This window comes from Epinephelus moara, chromosome 8 (genome assembly GCF_006386435.1).
Source record: "Epinephelus moara isolate mb chromosome 8, YSFRI_EMoa_1.0, whole genome shotgun sequence".
In the NCBI taxonomy this organism is placed as follows: domain Eukaryota; kingdom Metazoa; phylum Chordata; class Actinopteri; order Perciformes; family Serranidae; genus Epinephelus; species Epinephelus moara.
Genome location: NC_065513.1, coordinates 5,081,611 through 5,103,836, shown reverse-complemented (window position 1 = coordinate 5,103,836; position 22,226 = coordinate 5,081,611). Strand labels below are relative to the sequence as shown.

Below are 22,226 nucleotides of genomic sequence, written 5' to 3'. Positions count from 1 at the left end.
TCTCTCAGGGCAACCACAACCTCAGGAGGGGCGGGGACATTCCCAGAGCCTGGGATTGGCAGGAGCTGGGGTTGTATGCAGCCTCTAGATGGGGCACCTCTGGTTGCCTCCACAGTCTTGGACGTAAGTGCAGCTGCAGAGTGGCACCGTTTTTCTGATGACCCAGAAGCCGGCAGTTCCATCCCTCTTCTCTCCCCTTCCATCGGGGCAGGGTGTGTATGCCGATGATGGACCCAGGTTGAGCCGGAGACCTCAGATGGACCTTGGTGCCAGGATGGACCTTGTTGGGGTGCACCATCCCCCTCTTGGGCTGCCGATGCTTCTGGCAATGAATAAAGATACGGTTTGAGTCTGTTGAAATGCACAACTAGTTGTGGCCCTCCCTCAGCCAGCACGACTCAGTCACTTCAGTCACCCTTTCTAAAATCTTGTAAGGGCCTCTGAACTGCCTCTTTAACTTAGTGCACACCCCACACTTCCTGACTTTATTACACATCCATACCAACTCCCCCTCTGAATAATGCTGGAGAAGCCCTCTTCGTGTTGTGCAACCAAGCCAAGACCTTGGAAACCAAGGCCATCGGGAGCATTACTTGCACCTGGAATACAACATCTGAGTTAGCTGGTGGAACCCTAACCAGCCTTCCCCCCTGTAACTGAAGCTGAGACCAAACAGTGGCATACTTTTGCAATGCAGGATAGAGCTTAGATCAGGCCCAAAAAAATCAGCCCAACCTGGCCTGAGCCCGTGCACGTTATGTCCGAGACCGGCCCGGCCCGTCCAATTAACTGTAATTATGGGCCCGAGCCCAATTTAAACCTGACATTTTTCAATAAGTTGGCTGTTATAATTAACGCTAAGGACACACCGAGCACGTTAGTGCCGCATAAATCCTGCGAGTGTACTCGCAGGCGCTTGACTGTCCACACAGGCAGCGCATTTCACCTGCGCTCTCTGCGCCGGTTAAACATCGACTCCACTCGTCTGTTCCCATCAGTACTCGTTTTTTCACTTCAACAGGTCATTTTAAACATGGGTAAGTCCATATTTTCATTGTTTTTTATAATGTAATAAGTTAATGACAATTTGTCATTGCATGTCCATGTATTGAGCGTGTTGGGTAAACACTGAATGAATAGGGCATATTTTTTGGAGGCACGAAAAGCCACTGTCCCTCCCACTTATCTCTACCCCCACCCCCTCTTTCTGTATGTGTGAATTGCAACCCCCAACCTGTAGCCATTTATCTCTCTCTCTCTCTCTCTCTCTCATATCTGACCCGCCCAGCCTGGGCCCGTCAGAGGGGTGGGGGGTCCCGGCCCGATCCGGCTTGGGCCCGCAGGCCGGGCTCGGGCTCGGGCAGAGAATCTAAGCTCTAATGCAGGATCTCTAGGGAGTTCTAACTGTCCCCCCACCTCTTTCAGCTGAATGAGCTGCCTTACTTCCCTTTGAGCTTGGGCCAACTCATCAATTTCATCCTCTTAATCAGGCATGGGCCGGGGAGCAATTTTCTGTACAGCACCTATGATTGGGCCTGAGCCCAACTCCTGGCCATGGTTTTCAGGAAAGGGTGTATCTGCAGAGGGCTCAATTACAAATGCTGGAAGTCTAGAGAGGGCGTCAGCATTAGCATGCAGATTAACGGGGTCGGTGGGATGATTTTGTATTGGAAATTAGCCAGTTGCTCCACCCAGTGAACCAGCTGCCCCTCAAGACCCTGAAAATTATGAAGCCAGCGCAAGGAGTTATGGTCTGTCCACAAAACAAACTCCCTCCTCAACAGGTAATGCTTAAAATATTTTGTGAATGTGACCATGCTCAACAGCTCCTTTTTAGTAGCGGCATACTTCCTTTCCTGTTTGGTCAAAGCCCGGCTAGCATATGCTATAACATGCTCAGACCCATTTTCCTCTTGTGACAGCACCGCCCCAATCCCTTCATCACTAGCATCTGTGTGCAAAATGAAGGGCTTGTGGGGGTCAGGATATGCTAGGACTCAAGCTGTCATTAACCTCGTCTTAAGCTGTTCAAATGTCTGCTGGCAAGACTCTGCCCATTTAAAATATCTCCCTTTCTCTGTCAGCTGGTGCAACTTCCGCAACCCCCCAACAAAACGTCTATAGTAGGATGCCACCCCCACAGAGCTTTTTACCTCTGTCTGGTTCTTGAGAGCTGGCCACTCACAAATACACTGTACTTTAGCAGGGTCCACCCCCACCTCTTCTGCTGAGATTACATGGCCTAGATACTGAACTTGGGTCGCAAACAGGTTTCACTTAGAGGGCTTCACCTTAATGTTTGCGTGCCGCAACTTAGACAGAACCTCCTCCAACCAGAGCAAATGCTCCTGGAAAGTGCGCCCAATGCTAACAGGTTTAGCATCACCTGTATCAATTTGATGTAAGGTCAGATGGGTCCTGCCCAAATCTGTATCACCAGTACTAAACAGTTGTAGATTTCACAGCAACAATTCATGAACTGACCTCAACTCTGCGGGCCCCAACCCTTTCTCCTTAATCCCAGGCTGTGCTAAAAGGGCATCAATGGACCAAGCTGGTACTGGGGAATTATCCCCAGGTGGGGTAATTGACATGGAAAATTAAGACACATCAGGCTATAAAAGCTCCACCTTGCGCATGCAACCACTGATTCATTGATTTCCACATGTTGGAGTTGATGTGAGAGCAGGAAGAAGAGAGATGAGTTTAGCGTTTTGTCCACTTGCCTTCATTTAGGTTGGAGAGCTGGTCTTCACGGGTTCATCTCGAGGATAGCTAAATGCTGTTTCTTCTTAACAATAAAGAGTGAAACAGTTGAGAGGGGTGCCATATCCGTGTATTGCAGCTGGCTCGAGTCTGACTCAGTCAGGGGGCAGCGTGCTGTGTCCTTCTAGGAGGTAGTTGCTGGCTCAAACCCGACGGAGTCGGGGGAGTTTGCGACGTTCCTCTGCTCGAACCCGATAGAGTCGAGGGGCAGTGTAAGGTTTTGTTCCCCCCCCCCCCCCCTCCGGCAGGCTCGCCAACCACGTTGCGAGACAAGAAGTCAGCCACCATGTTCTGCTTGCCTGGCCGGTAGTGGATGGAGAACCGATATGGTTGAAGGGACAGGAACCAACGAGTGATCTGGCTGTTGGTATTCTTCATCTGCTCCAGCCAATGCAATGCCCTTTGGTCTGTCTCCAAGTTGAACTCCCTACCCAGCAGGTAGTAGTTGAAGGTGTTGATGGCCCACTTGATGGCCAAACACTCCAACTCCACCGCTGAGTACCTTGTCTCCCTGGGAAACAGCTTCCTGCTGATGTAGGCCACTGGCTTCCATTCCTGTCCATCTCCTTGCAGAAGGACGCCACCTATCCCTCGTCGAGACGCATCTGTCTGGACTGTGAAAGGTAGGTTGAAGTTTGGGTTCTGAAGCACCGGCTCCCTGTACAGCGCCTCCTTGAGGTCCTGGAAAGCCTTCTCCTGCTCCTCCCCCCAATCCAACTTGATTTTGGTGGTGCTGGTGAGATCAGATAAGGGTGCCGCCCTCGCAGAGAAGTCCCGGATGAAGCGCCGGTACCAGCCCACCAGCCCCAGAAATGACTTCACCTGCTTCCGAGTAGTTGGCCTCTCTCTTGCTCTGATTGCCTCCACTTTGCATATACATTTAGTTTAGAGGGGAAAAAAATTACAAGGCAGGGAATACCTTGTTCATCTCAGAATTCATTCAAAAAAATAAACTTTCACCGCCTCCACAATCCATCATCTCCAAAATATTCTCAATCTCATATATACCGCCCCCCCCCCCCCCCCCCCCCCCAAAAGGAAACAATAAATAAATAAATAAATAACAAAAAGAGTCTTATAAATAAAGAAATGAGAAAACAAACAAACAAACAAACAATGCAGTTCATCGATATGTCCAAAGACATTATATCAAAATGGGCACCGTAATTGCCTCGTATAACACATTGCTATAGAATCATACACATAATTAAATAGTTAAACAGGGCTGGCAAAACCTACGAATACTCAGTGTGGTCTACCTTGTCAGAGACTATATCTTATACAGACAGGAACGTTACTCTCAAACCAAATCATTTTTTAAATCACTCATGCCATAGGAGATACAAAAGGAGACCAAATTTTTTCATATTTATCCACAGAGTTTGTGTTGCAGTATATGACTCTTTCCAGTTTTGCTATTTTTGTGAGTATATTGAACCAGCCCTGGAAAGTAGGAGCTGAAGTGTTTTTCCATTGGCAATATTATAACTTTTTAGCAACAGTGAAGGCTATTGCTAGCCATTTATTATTAGCCTGATTTATAAGCCTGGAAAAGATACCCAGAAGGCAAACAGCAGGATCTGGCTCTATATGATTTCTAGTTATTTTGCTCACACACTGACAGACCTCGGCCCAAAATTTTTTAATTGGCCCACAGTCCCAAACCATGTACAGGTAGGTCCCCTCTTGAGCTGAGCACTTCCAACACAAGCCAGTTGGTCTGAGGCCAGTTCTGTGTAACTTACTAGGAGTCCAGTGATATCTATGCACAGTTTTAAGTTGTGTTAACTTTAATGAAACCTCCTTAGAAACTGTATGTGCTCTGATCCAGATCTGGTTCCATTCGTCTTCAGTTATATCACATCCTAAGTCTGTACTCCACAGAACCTTAGTTGCTTTAAAGTTTGATGTTATTTTATCAATAAGTTCTTTGTATATTCCAGGTGCATTTATTTTAGATTGGTCGTTTACCAATAAACAGTTATCCCAATATGTTGCCCTCGGAGGATCTTTACATTTATTCCTTAAGGTTACAATAGCACTTCTTAGTTGAAAATATTTCCACCAGGCTAAATGGTTTGGTGAGATTGCTGTGTTCAATTCTAAGTATGATTTAAATTCAGCACCTGTATACAGGTCAGCAACCTTACTGATGACACTTGTATGAAACTCCTTCCATTGAATTGGCTTTTTGCCAATGGTTATCAAAGGATTGTTTCAAATAGGTAACCATGATGACTGTGACACTGTTTCTTTAGTAAGTTTATGGATTGATCTCCAAATGGAGTATATATAACTCAAACAGGCAGGCCTGCTTCCTTGATTTTCCCCAGCACAGTTGCCAGGTGGCTCAGATGTTCCTGCCAAGAGGTACTGTATATGACAACATCATCAAGGTAAGCAGCTGCAAACGTGTCCATACCTGCCAACACTTGGTTCATCAACCTCTGGAAGGTGGCCAGGGCTCCGTGGAGACCAAAAGGGATCTTCGTGAACTGCCAGAGTCCTTGAGGTGTCCTGAAAGCAGTTAGAGGCTTGGCATGATCAGACAAGGGCACTTGCCAGTAACCTTTGCAAAGGTCAAGGGTGGTAATGAACTTTGCCCGGCCTACCCGCTCAATGAGGTCATCCAGTCTTGCATCAAATTCAGATTGTGCATTTACCTTCCTGAATTCGATGCAAAACCTGATGCTTCCATCCTTCTTAATTACTAAAACAATAGGACTGCTCCATTCACTGGTAGAAGGCTTGATGACACCCAGCTCCAGCATGACTGCAATTTCCTCCTCCAACACCGGCACCAACTTCTGCGGGATGCTGTCTCTCAGGCGAATGTCATGCTCCACTAAGTTTGTTGCCCCTGGCTTCTCCTGGAACAAGTCTGGAGGAACAACGGCCTGCAATTCTTGCTGCTGGGTGAGGGAGAGATGAGACAGGTCAAGGGATACAGAGTTGTGACTAGCAGGAGTGAACTCACCCACCACATCATCCTCCTCCTCCACTACCCGCACAAACATCTGCTGTCGGGGTGGGAATTCCCAGGTTTTCCACTCCTTCAACAGGTTGATGTGGAATGTTTGTTTTGGATTTCTCTTTTCTGGCATCTCAATCTCATAGGTTGTCGGACTCAGGTTCCTCAGGACAGTATAAGGGCCCTGCCATCTTGCCAGCAACTTGTTCTCCACTGTTGGCAGAAGAAGCAGCACCTGCTGACCTGGGCTGAAGGATCGCTCTCTTGCAGCTTTATCATACCAGGTTTGCTGTCCCAGCTGAGCCTTCTCCATCCTTTTCCTCACCAGCTTGGTGGTCTGCTCCATGTTCTCCCTCATCTGCAAGACAAAAGCCAGCACACTGGTCTCCTTCCCCCAGGATTCCACCCAAGTCTCCTGCAGCACATTGAGGGGACCTCTCACCTGCCTGCTGTACAGGAGCTCAAAAGGTGAGAAGCCAGTGGAAGCCTGTGGCACCTCCCTGTAAGCAAAGAGGAGATACGGGAGCCACTTGTCCCAGTCTTTGGCATTAGTGGAGATAAACTTCTTCAACATGCTTTTCAGAGTTCTGTTGTACCTCTCCACCAAGCCATCGGTCTAGGGGTGGTAAGGAGTGGTCCCAATACTCCTAATGCCTAAGAGCCTGGAAAAGAGCTGCTGTAATGCATATGCTATTTGCCTAGCAGTGATGTCTCTCAGGGGAAATGCCTCAGGATACCTGGTGCTGTAATCACAAATTACAAGTATGTAACGGTGTCCTGACTGTGTCCTGACTGCGTCCTCTCTAACGGCCCTACAATGTCCATAGCTATTCGGCTGAATGGAACCCCCATGATGGGAAGTGGTTGCAATGGAAATTTTGGCACTTTCTTATCCCCTGCTAGCTGACAGATTGCACAAGACTGACAATAATCCTGCACCTCCCCGTTCAACCCTGGCCAATGAAACCTGTCTGCAATTCTGTCCAAGGTCTTCTTAGCCCCCAGATGACCTGCCCAGAGTATACTATGGCCCAGCTTTAGTACCTGCTCTCTTAGCCTCTGTGGAACCACCAGTCTTTCCCTATCATCTAGAGCTATTCATTTGAACTTGCATTTGGCGCCACCTCATGTCCTGTTTCCCGGATTCTTTGTCCCACCTTTCACTCAGGTCACGTTGAACCTCAAGACATCGCTGCAACATGCTTGTGACTGTGTCCATCTCCACAGGCAAAGGAGGTATGGTCACAGGCTGTCCCCCTGCAGCACCCTCTTCTGGGTTGTGTTCTACAACTTCTGTCTTTCGGGCTCTGTTTTGTGCTTTAGGTCCCATGCTGTTGCTCTCAAAGCTGCTCCCCTTCAATCTGGCTGCAACTTATCCCACTTCTGACCCCAAATGTAAGGTTTTGTAGGTGGTAATCCCTTACAAACAGAATGAAACCAGGCAGGATTGAGATGTAACAACGGGAAATAAGCAGCATGATCAGCAGGGATTGTTCAGAGCTCTTATAAAAAATAAGCAAGGTACAAAAAGTCCATGATCTTCAGTTACAGCACAAGGTTTTACAAAAAGGGAAAAAGGGCTTACATCGACAGCAGTTCTGGCAGCAGAGGTGACCCCCAACCTGACCCCCTCTCTCTGACACACAAACTGCCTTCCTCACCTGGCATATCTACCCCTGGCCTGTACCATTACATAGAAAGGTTCCCCAAAACCCAATTACAATAACTATATACAATACATGTACAAATTAAGCCCACTCTTACATACACACAATACAAATAAATGCTTACTAATACTGGTTAAACAAAACACATAATAAACTGACCAAGCAAAAGCCAAACTCAACACAAACCCTCTACCCCCTCCCCTCTCTGCTCCTACACACTTGGTTCAGCCTAACCAGGTAATTATTGGAGCCAGCTGGAGTCCTGTGGCTCATGTGTGCACTCCATGAAACCACGCCCTCCCGGAAGTTGACCTCAGAGACAAAGAGGAGTTAGAAGGGTTCAAAATAAAAGCATAACAACAACCAAAAGAAAACTTCCTGTATTAGTTTAACACATCCAACTTTACTGTATGTGTGCAATGTTTGACACCTTAGTGAGGGGGATGCTTCCCAGCTCCCTCACAGGCAGCGACTTACCTCCACAGTTAGCTACCACGTGGTGTGGCTGGTTTTCCGGTTCGCACCTGCGGAGGCTTTGCATTTCCTCATTACAACAAAAACATCTCTCACCAGTAAAAGTGTCCGGTGTCAAAGAAAATAATCCATACTGTTGCCACACTTACACCTGTTGGCTCAGGGAAACAAATTAAAGACAGTTAGTAGCACTATTGCTATAGCTAAAGAGTGCACTTTCTGGTCGTGCTACAGTGACCCAGTTTCTAGGCATGTGGCTGGATGCCAGAGCTGGGTTGGTGACCTAGCTCTGGTCCTTATTGAAACCTGCCTCTCTAATTTTCGGCTTGGTGCCAGGGCCACGTGGTGGCTTTGTCTCCCCGTCTTGGGTCTTACAGAAGCCTTGGTACAAGTGGTGCCATTGGCTCTTCAACATATGTGTTCAGTCCTCAGCATCTCCACAGCCTGGGGCTCTGTCCACAGATACAGCTTCAGGCAGCAGTGCTCGTCACCTTGCAGCTTTGTGCTGATCTCAGGTGGTGGCAGGACCGACCCAGCCAACATCTCAAGGCAGTGCTCAGCACCGCGGAAGTTGGTACCACAATCTGATAGTACCTCCTTTGGTTGTTCTCGTCTTGCAAAGAATCATCAAACAGCGAGGAGGAAAGCGTCCACGTCCATGGAGTTGAGGAGCTCGATGTGAACAGCGCGAGTCGTGAGGCACTTGAAGAGGACACACCAGCGCTTATCTGTTCTCCTGCCTATCTTTACCAGGTAAGGTCCAAAACAATCAACACCTGTTTAATAGAAGGGTGGACAGATAAGTCTGAGGCGCTGTGGTGGCAAGTCTGCCATCAGTGGGACCTTTGGCTGAGCTCTCCATCGCTGGTAGGATAAGCAGTTGAGTTGTGGTGTCTGACGGCCTGCCATCATCGCAAGATCCAATACTGCCGTTGCAGTTCTACATATACCCGCTCTGTACCTGGGTGTAGTAGATGTTCATCCATGTCTTTCATGAGGAGCTTCGTTACTGCATGAAGTCACTGCAGGGTTTCTTAAGGTTGCAGGTCTCAGGTACATGAAAACGGGCACATTTCCAGCAATGCTTTCCTTCTGTGATCCATTTGAACAGATCCTTTGTTTGTTGTTCTTTAATGTGGTTGCAGCGAGTAATATAGTTCTCTTTGCTGTTAGAGAAAAGACAGTGCACCTTGGTAGGCTTCTTTGGTCTGACCTGTATGGGTGAGCCAGGTACCTGGGGCTCTGTAGGCTCTGCATCAGATAGACGGTTGCACTTTTGGTCTTAACTGAAGCTTTATCCTTACCACTGCTTGGAGATTTCTCTTGTTGGTAGCGCTGTACCAACCGACTAGAAAATAGCTGCTGTTGGGCTTTGGCTTGGAGCCATCCAGCGAAGTCCTGCAGATGGTAGGGGTTGAGGCTTGTTGAGTTGAGTTTCCCCTGCAGCTGCAGGGACTCAATAGATCCATCTCTGAGATACTTCAGTAGCTTGCTGAGCAGGGGGTCGACGTGTGAGCAGCAATTAAGCTCAATGCCTGGCTCAAAGGACTTTATGTTGGGGATTGACCCTTTAAAACTGGTAAGTTGAGATATTGACCGCTACAGGGCTCCGGGGGTTTTTTCGGACCTAATTGTATTGCGGAGTTTTGAACAGCGGCAACCGGATCTTTGCTCTGAAACCACAAAAAAATGTGATGGCACAGCAGTCTCCTTCAGTACATTATTCTATGCTTTCTTTTGATTTTCACATTGGCTAGTCATCCTGTTCAATTTGTCTTCTGATTAAATCGGTACCGTTGAAACAAGTTGTAGGAAGCCTGTGCAAGTAATTGGTTGCTGGCAGACACTCTGTGCTGCAATAAAATGGTTAATCAGCAGTGCCGTGCACTGTAGAGCCGATGCGCTGCTGGTTCTGCCGGCCTGAATAGAATATAATGTCTATAGCCTTACTGTTGTGTACAGCCTTATAGACTGAGCTGAGTAGTGATGCGCGGGTCGACCCGTAACCCGCGGGACCCGCAAATGGACCTGCGGGTCGGGCAGCAGTGATCGTCTGTTAAATCGGTCTGTAAATGATATTTTGACATTATTGGCTATTACTGTCATGGCATCCGAAGGTACTGATGCGTTGAGCAGGTGACAGTCCGCGGTCGTTTTCAAAACACACTTGTGTCACGCACTCCAAAAGAAACTTGTTGAAACTTTAAACAATAATTTATTGTACAAAACGGGGGAAACAAACGTTGACAAAAACGGTTCCATAATTCATATTAAATTCAAAAGATAACGAAAAAACAGCTACAAGTTAGAGGGAATAGTGATAAAGTGGTAAAACTTGGCATTGATCCACAGCCTCAGACGGATGCGCTCAAGCGTGCCGTGCGCACAAGCTCAGTTGGTAGGCTATACTATATTTTCACATTTTTAACAATGCAATTTAAAAGTTTTGATTTTTATTGATAACCTACATTTACCAACAACAAAAAGACTACATTTAGCACCACAAAATATGTTGGGACAAAAAAAAAGTAAATAAAAAAAAAACGAATATCGAATGCCAAATTTTCATAACGAATACCTACCCATAGAAACAAATATTCGAATATCCGAATATTTGGGTACAGCCCTAAATAAGAGTCTCTAACCAGAATGTCCTTCAGCATGAAGAATTCACAACAAGAGTTACGCTCATCCAAAACTTGGGCAGTGAGGGACAGTGGATTTTTCGGACCCTTCAACCCACCACTACATATGCTGCATGTGTCACACAGCTGTCTGCACACTTCACTCTCCCACAAAACGTTTTGCTCCCGTGGATTGTTTTCCGCCAGCACCAGCAACAGGGGGGTGAGTCAATCAACCATAACATAGCCGATCTCAGAGCCCTGGCCTGCCCCTGTAAGTTTGGGGCACTGGAGGATGAATGGATAAGGGACCAACTTGCTGAACACACTAACAATCCTAAACGCAGGGATAAACTCCTAATGTCACCAGATGATTTAACTCTGACAAAGGCAGTGAAAATGGCATTCCAGTTTGAATCTGCGGCTGGCTTAGCATCGTAACTGGCACCTCCCAGCCTCTCCCAGCCCACGCTACTGATGCATACAATGGGGCTGCCTAAGGGCTCACCCTGAGTCCCCTCAGGACAGCCCTTAGGTGATCTTTGCTGGATGCCAGGGTGCAGCAGCATGCAAGACCTGTGGAAATTGTGGCTCATCATCACACCAAACCCAGGCCCTAAACAGCCCTGCCAAGGGGCAGAAGTGTGACTGTGGCAAACTGAACCAATTTGCCAGGGTCTGCTGCTCTGCCCGTGCTGCCGCCAGTCCAAAGCCACATTCACCTGGTCCACCAACACCAACCACCATTCATTCAGTGAGCTCTACCTCTCGGCCATTTAAGTGGTGCACCGTCTAATTGGATAGGGTATGCCTGCCACTGCTGCTGGATATGGGAGCAATGCGGTCACTCCTGAATGCTGCTAATGTCTCGCGGCTTTTTCCACTCTGGACACCCACTGCTAACCCAGAGGATCTGTATGGCTATGGACAGTCTCGAATCAGCATAGTTGGCACAATCCCCTTTTCTGTGCGCTATAGGACCAAGGCCCTTCCATCATTCATCTTCCAAGTGTTGCACTGGAGTGCCAATATCATGGGCAGAGACTTGTTTTGTGATCTTGGTTTTTCCCTCCTGGACAACAATGGGTCCAACATTCTGACAGTGAGCTTGCCTTGGCAGCAGTGCTGGCCTTCCCTGTTCAACGGCTTGGGTTGCCTTACTGCCTTTAACCACCAGCCCCTCCTCAACCCTGAGGTGCGCGGTGTCATACAGCCATTGCACCGCCTGCCCCTTGCCCTACGTGATGAAGTAACTGCTGAACTGCAAAAGCTCTTGGAGGAGGGCATAATTAAAAGGGTGGATGCATTCCTTTGGATTTCCAACTTGGTTGTGGCAAGGAAAAAGTCTGGAGGCCTGCGTCTGTGCATTGACCTCAGATCAGTGAATAAGGCTGTGGTCCCAGACAAGTATCCACTTCCCACAGTGGAGGAACTGACCACCAAGTTCTACGACTCCTCAGTGTTCTCCAAATTCGAACTCTGCCAGGGCTACCACTACCACTGCACCCTGGTAGCCGCAACCTTACAGCTTTCGTGTCCCATGTCAGGGTTTTTCGCGACACCTTCATGCCTTTTGGCCTCAGCTCCGCCCCCAGCTGCTTCTGAAAAAAATCATGACCTCCATCTTTGCTGGCATCCCAGGAGTGGTCATCTACCTGGATGACATAGTGGTACATGGAGCGACACTGGCCCTCCACAATGAGCACCTGACTATGGTCCTCGATGTCCTCGCCAGCCTTAACCTCACACTAAAGTTTGTGGGGCTTCGCCTGTGCGCAGATGGCATTAGCCAACTTCACGCTAATGTGGAGGCCATGCGGCATCTCCCTGAGCCGTCCTGCCCAGCCCAACTGACATCGTTTCCGGGGATGAGAGCCTACTACCTGCATTTCCTTCCCCAATACTCAGAAACCACAGACCCAATGCGAGAGCTCCTAAAGAAGGACGCAACATGGTCATGGACTCCTGCCTGCTTTGCCGCTGTCCGCCAACTAAAGGCTTAGCTCACCTTGCCACCTGTGGTCACACATTTTGACCTGGCGAGCCCCACAATCCTGACCTGTCATGCCTCTGAACACCCTGTGGCATTTGCCTCTCTGTCCCTCACCTCAGCTGAATAAAAGCACTTTGTGGGGGAGCGGGAGGCGCTGGCCTGTGTCTTGGCGTGTGAGCGGTGGCACATGTACATGTATGGATGGCACTTTACACTGCGGACTGACCACCAGGCCCTCACAGCCCTGCTTGCTACAACTGTATCGGGCACAAACCACTGAGCATCTACCACTGGTCGGAGAGGCTTCAGCAATACAACTTCACCACTCTGCTTACTCCTGGCAGAAAACCTGCTCTCTCGGGCTACCCTCAACCCCACACCAGAGCCTAGCCCAGATGGGACTGAACCAGAGCTCATCCATATACTCCAAACTCCACTCCAGGCCACAGTCTCCCTCCAGGACCTCCAGCTTGCATCAGCACAGGACTCCACGCTCTCCCAGCTCCGCACTTTTATCCAGGAGGGGTGGCCGTCAGAAGTTCCAGAGGAGCTGGTACCTTTCCAACAGGTTAAGGACAAGCTGTCTTGCTGGAATGATATCTGCGTGGCCCAGGGCCCACAGTTGTCCCCAGCACCCTAAGGGCGCGCATCCTGTCTATGGCACACAAAGGTCACTTGGGCATTGTGAAGGTGAAGCAATGCTGCAGGGACTTAAGAGTGGTGGCCAGGTATTGATAGGGACATATAAGCCATGGTAAAAAACTGCACGGCCTGCCTTGTCAGTGGGAAGATGGCCCACAGTAGGGCTCATAAATCATAATCACGATTATTTTGGTCAAAATTGAAATCACGATTATGCAAACGATTATACGGCGCACGTGATGACGTATTTACACGACGGCATGTCATTTCTGTCTCCACATGGTCGCGCGTTTACAATTCTCTGCTCTCTGTATTGTGCGCGAGACGTGCCGAGTCTTTGAACTGGCTCTGTGAAGTGAACGAGTCATTCTCCCTCACAAACTAGTCTCTCTCAACTTGTTCCGGATCAAATCATCTGAAATTTATGGATACAGAGTAAATTAAAGCAAAAAACAAAGAAATTAGGAAGCGGCTCATTCACTGTAAAGAGACGTTTCACTCGGTCACTTCAAAGAGCCGATTCAAAGACTCGGCTCGTTCGCGCACGTCACATCACTACACAGAACCGGAGGATGAAAACCTAGGTTAACAAAGCAAGCCGTTGTAGTTCCCGTTCTCGGACTCTTGTTTTAGGCTTTGTCTAGCCAGCTAACACAAAAAAAGCCTGGCTCTGTCAAACTTGCTTAGGGTATAGGTAATGCAACTCTAACATAATAATTTCAATAAATTTAATTTCCCAGTTTGTTTATTAGTATCATTTATTTTCAAAACCTAACCCATGGATCACCATGACTCTAATCACCTGCAGGTACAACAGACAGACTGGACCCAGCTCTCAGAGATGAAGTGCACTGATAATGGTACTGGTTGCTACATACAACAAAAGGTCAGATAAACCTAACTCTTAAAATGTAAAGTTACATGATACTCAAACTGTGAACATGAACTTACACACTGAACAACATATCAAGCTAGTGCCTCATTTTTTTATTATTCAATACAAAAACATCACTGTATTGATCCACTCTACCCACCAAGTGTAATAATCAACCACCTACCCATCCACCCACATCTTTACTTGAATAACTCAAAAACAAGTTTCACACAGAAAACCAGAGTATGCAGACGACACTAAATCTATACAACTACAAACTAAACAAAGTCCATTAGAAAACAATCCCAGGTTTTTTACAAAACTGATTAGCCAACACTTTAAATTAGTTCAACAGATAACATTGAAAGGGATGCTTATATTCTTTTAATGGCGTCATCAATTTCTGAAATCTGGTCCTTCAGCTGGTTCCATTGTTCAGGATTCAGGGAGATACCTACAGGAGATGGAAAGTATACGTTCACACTGTGTACACAACTGCAAACTAGTAAAAACATCAAACACCTATCTTCAGGTCCTACTGTCATTTTTTCAGATAAATATGTACTGTATATATGTAACACTGAAAAATATAAAACATATCCATAGCATATACAGGGTTTACAGATGTGATTACCCTTTTTCCCTGGCTTCATCTCCCCATCTTGGTTCATCCAGTATTCTCTGATGTCAATCAGGACTTTACCCTTGAAGTCCCTGACGCTGACGTACCTCATCTTTCCAATCTGTAAAAAGCAAACTGTCAACTTGACTTTTCTGCACATTACATTTTTGGAAGAAAGACATTTCACAGCCTTAACATTACTGTCTATTGAGTACTTCACAAACCCTTCATCCACACACAAAAAAATGGAGGTAGAATATAGAAAGTATTAACCTAATACATTATTTGCAACTATGGATGCACTGATTTATTGGCATAACATGAGTATCAGCCAATATTTGCCCTGTTGAGTGACACTGGCCTATCAGCAATTAAAATGACATTTACTGATGACAGAGGCTGTTGTTTTCTGTTGTGTCACATCAATTTAGTGCAGGCTAAAAAAGCAGGACTGGAAATAAAGTCGTCCTGGGGACAACAGAAAACGTGTTGAGACTAATGGAGATCCTCCCCAGGATGCCTTCAAAAGAAAGGATGCTGCAAACTTACTATCAACCCATCAGGGTGATTAGCAGACATGGCAAAGCATATTCTACTACATTGTGAACAACAAATCTGTGTTGGAATCAGTGGCAGAGCTAGGTGATGTTAGCTGTTAGCAGCTACAATGGCTGTATATACAGTTGTTTGAAGGAAGAATTTGTTGTTTCTTTTCAAAGCAATATAAATGTCATGCATCAATATATTAGAGAGGGAATTGTGATATATAAATATATAATAAAAGAGGCTTTTCAAATAAAAGAAATGAACATGATTTTATTGTAAAAGAAGGTTATATTAAAAAGGTCCAGTGTATAGAATTTAGGGACATCTATCAGCAGAAATAGAATATTATATTCATAACTATGCTTTCATTAGTATAATTACCTGAAAATAAGAACCGGTTTCTTTTCATTACCGTAAAATGAGCCATTTGTATTAACATACAGAGCAGGTCCTCTACATGGACATATTTAGATACCTGGATACAGCATTTAAAAACATTTCATTCCTATGAATCTTGCTCAGTGGTCCAAGAAGCCAAAAAAGCTTTTTTTCCATGGTATGAAATTACCCCAATGACCAGCGCTACTTCCGACCCATTGAGCAGGCGCACTATAGACTTGTGCCGGCCGAGCCAGCAATTTCAGTTTTAGCGCTCCACTAACTTGAATGGGGATAAAATTGATTAAGTTGTGCAGTTCTTCTAGACTTTATAAATGTTATCAGACCAAATGGATTAAATCCTGATAGTCAAAAAACAGAGCAGCCGCGCACATCCAATTAAATGGATCTTTCTTGGTCTGGTATAGAGATTGTTGTATATATTTTCATATATGTATTTTTGTATATGTATTATTCATTGTCACTGTGAATATTTTTCACTGTTTTTCAGTTATCTTTGATCATGTGACCCCACTGGCGTCCGTTTAAAAATGGCGTCCTAGATGTATGTCTCATGTCTGAAGAAGAGCGTTTGGCTCGAAACGTCACACACAGTATTTTTGGGATGTGCTAAATAAATGCACGTGAACTGGGATCATCAAGAGTGCGGACTATCCTTCTTGACTTTAAATCCTGACAGTGAAACGAGTTATTTTGCTGGGTTTATTATGTTCAAAGAAATGTGCCCACTGATTTACAGACATCTGTGAAGTGTATGGAAAAAAAGTCTTTTTGGGGTCCAATGGCATGAGGGTCAAGCAGTACCATTTCAAAAACTGGCTTCAAAGCCCGGCGCACTTCCTCAGGGACTGGTCTTCCCCCACTGAGTCCGCCATGTTGTTTTTACAATGGCTCAGCACAGACAAACCAAACAGTGGCTGTTAATGGTGCCATTTGCATTTTCATGTCGGCCACCGTGGCTCTCCTACACACTTGGCACATGGGAGAAGTTTAACCTTTAAAGGCTGTTTCATAAATCTGTATGATTGAATTTATGCTTATTCAAAGGCAGTGTCATGATGTTGTTCCAGTGTTATTTTTTATAATGAAGATTTTTGTTTTCCTGGCAGAAAAGTGAGAATCAATAACAAAAACAAAAGAAACAACAAAAAACATCAGCATCACTATTGGCCATCAGCAAAATTGTTATTTTAGGGGCTGCACAGATTCAAACAAATTCATTGTTTTCAGTGTAGCAATATAGCGGGCACGCTCAAACGCCAAAGTGACACCATTGTGTGAGCATGTTTTCCCAAGTGCCTATTTTTCAGGGCACAATGGCAGCACCATGAGATAAACAGAGTTCAACCTTTGGAACACAACAGAGCACACTGCATGTCATGTGACAAAGAATAACCAATCACGGCCGGCAGATATCCCCTTCTTCCATAAATATCAGTCTGTGATAAATACAAAGGAGAAGTTGATCATTTTAGTGCAGAGCTACCAGAGCTTTACATCTGTATCGCAGATAATATTTTTTGGCCTATTACACACTTACAACACAGTGCCTGGAAGAAGATCAGCTCTGCACTCAGGATTTCTGGTAAGTAGGCTTTGATGCGGTGCTGGTTATGGTTGCTTAGCAACCTCACACACAACCTGCCTCCACACCCCCTTGAAAGTTGGCACAGAGTAGGCACAACAGTAGCACCAAGCACCTGACCTCACGTGTACACATGTTGTTAAAAGCACACAATAGATGCTATGGCTTGAAACCAAATGCAATTTTAGAGTTTAAATTTTTGCAGTCTAAACAGCTTTAACTACAGTACACATGTGATACCCACCTGGAACATGTTGTCATCACTGTTACTGCTGCCCTTGGATGAGCCACTTGGCTTGGAACTCTCTCCGCTCTTTGGCTTCTTGGCTGGTTTCTCTGGTGCACTTGACTTCTTTCTCTTTGCCTAAAAGAATTAACAAATTATTTTTAAAATATAGCACCCCCTACCATCCTGTCCTTACCTAGAATCCTAACTGCACAGGGTTATCTAGTATAGATTAAGTGGAACAGTGAAGAATAGTAAGGCACAGGTTAGCATCAGCAGATTAGGGAAAATGTAATAAACAAGCAAAGCAGTAAAAGAGAGCACTTATGCCTAAATGTACTATGGAAAAGACAGTATCAGTAAATTCATAGCTGTACCCATGCCTCCTCATCCTTCTCTTTTTTGGTGTTCATACCTACAGGCCTGTACCTTTGACTTTTTTAATCAAAGAACCAGATATTTTCTAAAGCAGTTGCTCATCTTTGGTACTGGTGATTCAACCAGCAGAGTTTCATGCCATCTATCCCTGAGGCACGCAAAGTCAGAGACCCCTCAGTCAACTGAGATTCCTTCAAGTTGTGCAGTTGTTTGTTTGTTTTTTTTGGCAGTCAGTGTGCAGTGCTACTTCTGGGGATTTTTCAGTCCCCAAATTTACCTGCAGAGAGTGCTCCTCCCTTTTAGCCACTCTTTGGTACAGGCAGCTATGGACACAGAGGCAGCTGCCTGGGGGAGAGGAGGCTTTGCCTGGTCAGGCATTTACAGCTCACAGCAAATTGATTTGACACAGTCTCCGACTTTTGTTTGATATCCAGTGCTGGAAAAGAATGTTGTTCCAATCTGCCATTACTGTGGTTAGCTTGTTTACTGTATTACATGACGCTCATGTAAGTGTGCCATTTCATCTCATTCACAATAATACCATTATCATTTTTTATATCATATGAAAAATTCATATTGTGAAACTCGTGACATTTCGACTTGTTGACATATTAATGTCATACTGTTACCCACAACAACAACAAGCATGGCTGAAAGTGAAATTGTTAGCGACTTCACGGCAGTTCCAAAAAGAGAAGCAGCTTCATTTGTGTGGAATGAACTGTGGTATCGTCAGGCCTGGGTGTCCTGAATGTTTTATGAACAGCCCCAGACTTCTTACGACTCTTTTTGCGAGTAACCACAAGTTACCCTCCCTGCAGAAGGAATTCATTCAGCGACTCCACAGCCAGCAGTACAGCATCTCTTCCTCTCCTTTCAGGCCATGTGCACACAGGAGTCGTGTCGTCACCTGATTTGGTCATAAACCATGGTAATGTAAACCTACGTGCAGCTCAGGCTCAATAAAAAAAAACTACATATATGTGAATGTGCAATAGTTATTGTATCATAACAGCCTGTCACAGGTTACAGCGTGATGATTACAGGAGAAATGGCAGAGCATAAAGGTCCAGGTGGGAAAAATTTAGGATTTTGCTTAAAGAGAAGGAAATCACCCGTTAATTTATATATTAAGATCCTGCTGTACTTTTTTGTATTTGGGAGCTATTTAAATGTGTAATTTTTTGTAGATTTTATTTTGTGATTGTATACAGAATCTGATTCTCACTCTGAGTTACCATTGTTGTTCACAAACGTAGGAAATGAGAGATCATTTTTGTTTAGTTTTCACTGAATATTTGAAGGCAAACATGTGAAACTATATCACTTGTTTTGTAGCAATTCTATGTTCTTAAATTAATAAAAACTTTTGTAAAACTGTATAACTTTTTGTACTAATTTGTCGTATCACCAAGAAAATTGAAATATCTTGATACTGTTTTAGGGCCATACTGCCCATCCCTAGTCACTGTCACACTGAATATAATGCTCAACCCCATTCAGACTTTCAAACTCTATATGGACAAAAAGCTACATTTCTGTAGGTAGGGACAATTCTGAGTCATGTACATCCCCATACCGAACATTGTCTAATTCAGAGTGAGATCTGCTTTCAGTGCCTCATTTTTAAAGCTAAGACATATTAAAGTACACGGATAAAGTAATCAAACTTAGAATTAAAACACAAACCTTAGTCTCTACTTCACTGTCGGAGTCACTTCCAGATGTGGAGGACAGCACTTCCTTTGATTTTGGCATTCTGTCAATACAGGGATCAAATATCAAAACTCTACTTCATAACACAACATAAACATAAAAACACTGTTTCCAGAGACATATGCATGGAGCGGCTTATTCTGGACTGAAGGCTCTTTTAAATCAGATCCTAAAAGCTGATGATTATGGCAGAGTTTCCATTTTACAGATCTGATCCTTATCCATCTGCATCCATTTACAGCCAGCATGGAAAGCAGAAATGATTACAGCCAGCATTTTAGCAACTGGAAATTACAGAAACATTATCAGCTATGTAATACAAGCATGTGCACATGTATGCAAGGAATGTGACTGTTGTTTATTTATTTATTTACAGACAGCTATAACCAGGACAACAGAGCTGGACATGGGTTTCACATAAACATTTGATTATTATGTTAGAATACATATAAATGAGTATCTATACCAAGAAATATAACAAAACTGAATGAAATGAAATTTGTATAACAGGAACTGGTTATTTAAAATAAGGACATTCTGTGGGAACAACGCGTGACTTCATCACCAACGGGCTTAACAAAGTATTTATTAATTTTTGTTGGTTTTATGGATTCAATTTTTACAAGAAAATAAGAGGGTTAAATATTTTTGTCATCCAGATGGTCAGAGGAGTCTGAGGATAAGTGTTGCTAAAGGGCCTGTAGGGTACCATGGGCTGCGCAGCTTATTTAGGTTCATGTAATGATGCGTTTCAACGCTTCAAACTGAATTCTGCTGATATTTTTGCTACGTTCAACTTGCAATAACATCTCATCTAGCTACTGCACTGACACAGGATGAGGACGCGTTGGGTCGAGCGGTTTCACTCTGATTAGACTGCTTGTACACAGGAATGGAAATTGCTAGCAAGCTAAACGTTATCTGGCCAGTTTAGCCACGGTAGCTAACGTTAGCAAAGCTGAAGCTCCGCTGCACATGTATGCAGTGTCGTTATGGAGATGAAATTAACTTCCTTTAGTCGGTGCACTGTAATAACATCGACTGTTCTTCTATTTAAATAAACAAGTTCGCAAAAACACGTTTTAACGTGTTCCTTTCAGACTATTAATGCTTACATGATGTGGTGTGGCGGAGCGGATCTCTTGACAGGAACCGGAAAGCTGACTGACTTCCCGGTGCGCCAATTTTTTATTTATTTTTTTCCTCCTAAAGATGTCAACGGTATGACCCGCCCCCAGCCGCCCTACTCTCCCTCTGATTGGCTGGTAGCCGCAGAATAGACACTCAACGGCTTTGGTGGTGACCAGTCATGTGTCTTATAAGGGTATAAACTAGGAAGAATAGTTTCGCAGGACCTGTATGAATCAGTGAAAACAACTGAACTGGAAGTCTTGAAACTTTGGTGAATCCCAACTAATCCAAAGTCACATAATAACATTAACATAATAACTGATTGAGGCAGTTAGACTGGCAGCTCCTGTGTTCAGCCATGTTAAATCACTGTTTTTCTCAATAGAGTCTTGCTTTGAAGAGAGCAACACAACAGCTTATTTTTCCCGTTGGAAATCGCTGTCTGACATTACAGTAAAGCAGTGAAAATATTCTAAATATAGTGTACACTTAGCTGATTCTGTTTTTATTTAAGTGGGACTGTTTTTTAGGTGTCTAAGATACGTTTTGTTACTGACCCTGTCTACAGCTGTATATTGTTCAGCTTCTATTGTGCAAATATAAAGAGAGATATGCAAATACACAAGCCGATTCCACAAATTAAAAAAAATATCTGTAAATATGTTTAATTCATTTATAAATAAATGAAAAACATTTGTAAACATTTATCTTTTATAAAAAAAAAATCATTTAAACAGATGTTTGTGGTTCCAGGTTTTTTGTGTGAATATGAATACTGGATTTGCCTTTTAGGTACACTAAGATGTCCATCCATCTGTCCCATTCTCATGAATGAGAATGCTTTGAGGGAATTTCTTCAAATGTGGCACAAACATTTGATCATACTCAAAGATGAACTGTTTAGATTTTGGTGGTCATAGGTCAAAGGTCAAGGTTGTTGTGACCTCATCTGTCTTATTTTCATGAATGCCATATCTTTAGAACACTTTAAGGGATTTTCTTTGAATTTGGCAGAAACGTTCCCTTGGACTCAAAGATGAACTGATTAAAATTTATTTGTCAAAGGTCAAGGTCAGTATGACCTCACAAAACATGTTTTGGCCACAACCCAGGAATTCATATGTTCCTATCTGACAAAACTTCACACAAATGTCTAATAGGATAAAATGATGACGTGATGGCATTTTATATCCACAAGGTCAAAGGTCAACTTCACTGTGACATCATAATATTATGTAGAAACACTTTCCTGGCCATTACTCAACGTCATATCTCAGGAACAGAAGGGGAGACATTAATCCTGAAACTGTGCTGATTGTATAGATCTTCTGTGCTGTTGGGGGGATGATGTGTGTGAAGCATCCATGTTTTCACAGACATGGATGTAAACTCAAATTGCAACATGACGGGTTTGAAGAGGCATACATGTGCAAGGTCATAATGGGCGGACCAGAAAGCTTTATGCTGATCTGACTCGTCTGAGTGCTCCTGGTGAGTTTGTAACCATCATTGTGCACAGTGGATGAACACCTGCAAGTCTATTAAGTTATTCAATTTTGTCTGCAAGAATATGCAACTTTATTCTATATAGAAAATCTAAACTCAGATTGTG

General features: G+C 44.5%; 1 protein-coding gene across 1 annotated transcript; it reads right to left on the bottom strand.

The window, feature by feature from the left end:
* Positions 1 to 14,103: 14,103 nt before the first annotated feature.
* LOC126393684 (activated RNA polymerase II transcriptional coactivator p15-like) lies at positions 14,104 to 20,696 on the bottom strand. Its single transcript, XM_050049968.1, has 5 exons — positions 20,599 to 20,696; positions 19,457 to 19,526; positions 17,408 to 17,527; positions 14,646 to 14,754; positions 14,104 to 14,465 (listed from the first exon to the last, which is right to left on the bottom strand). The coding sequence occupies exons 2-5, from the start codon at positions 19,523 to 19,525 to the stop codon at positions 14,386 to 14,388; spliced, it is 378 nt and encodes a 125-aa protein (XP_049905925.1). The 5' UTR covers position 19,526; positions 20,599 to 20,696; the 3' UTR covers positions 14,104 to 14,385.
* Between the last annotated feature and the right edge of the window lie 1,530 nt (positions 20,697 to 22,226).

Bases quoted from the DNA above. Each gene is read 5' to 3' on its own strand.
- LOC126393684 (XM_050049968.1), bottom strand. From the start codon at position 19,525: ATGCCAAAATCAAAGGAAGTGCTGTCCTCCACATCTGGAAGTGACTCC. The intron at 14,755-17,407 runs GTGGGTATCACA...TGCTTTTTACAG, and splicing joins GTGATGACAACATGTTCCAG to ATTGGAAAGATGAGGTACGT. The intron at 14,466-14,645 runs GTAATCACATCT...CATCTCCTGTAG, and splicing joins GATGAAGCCAGGGAAAAAGG to GTATCTCCCTGAATCCTGAA.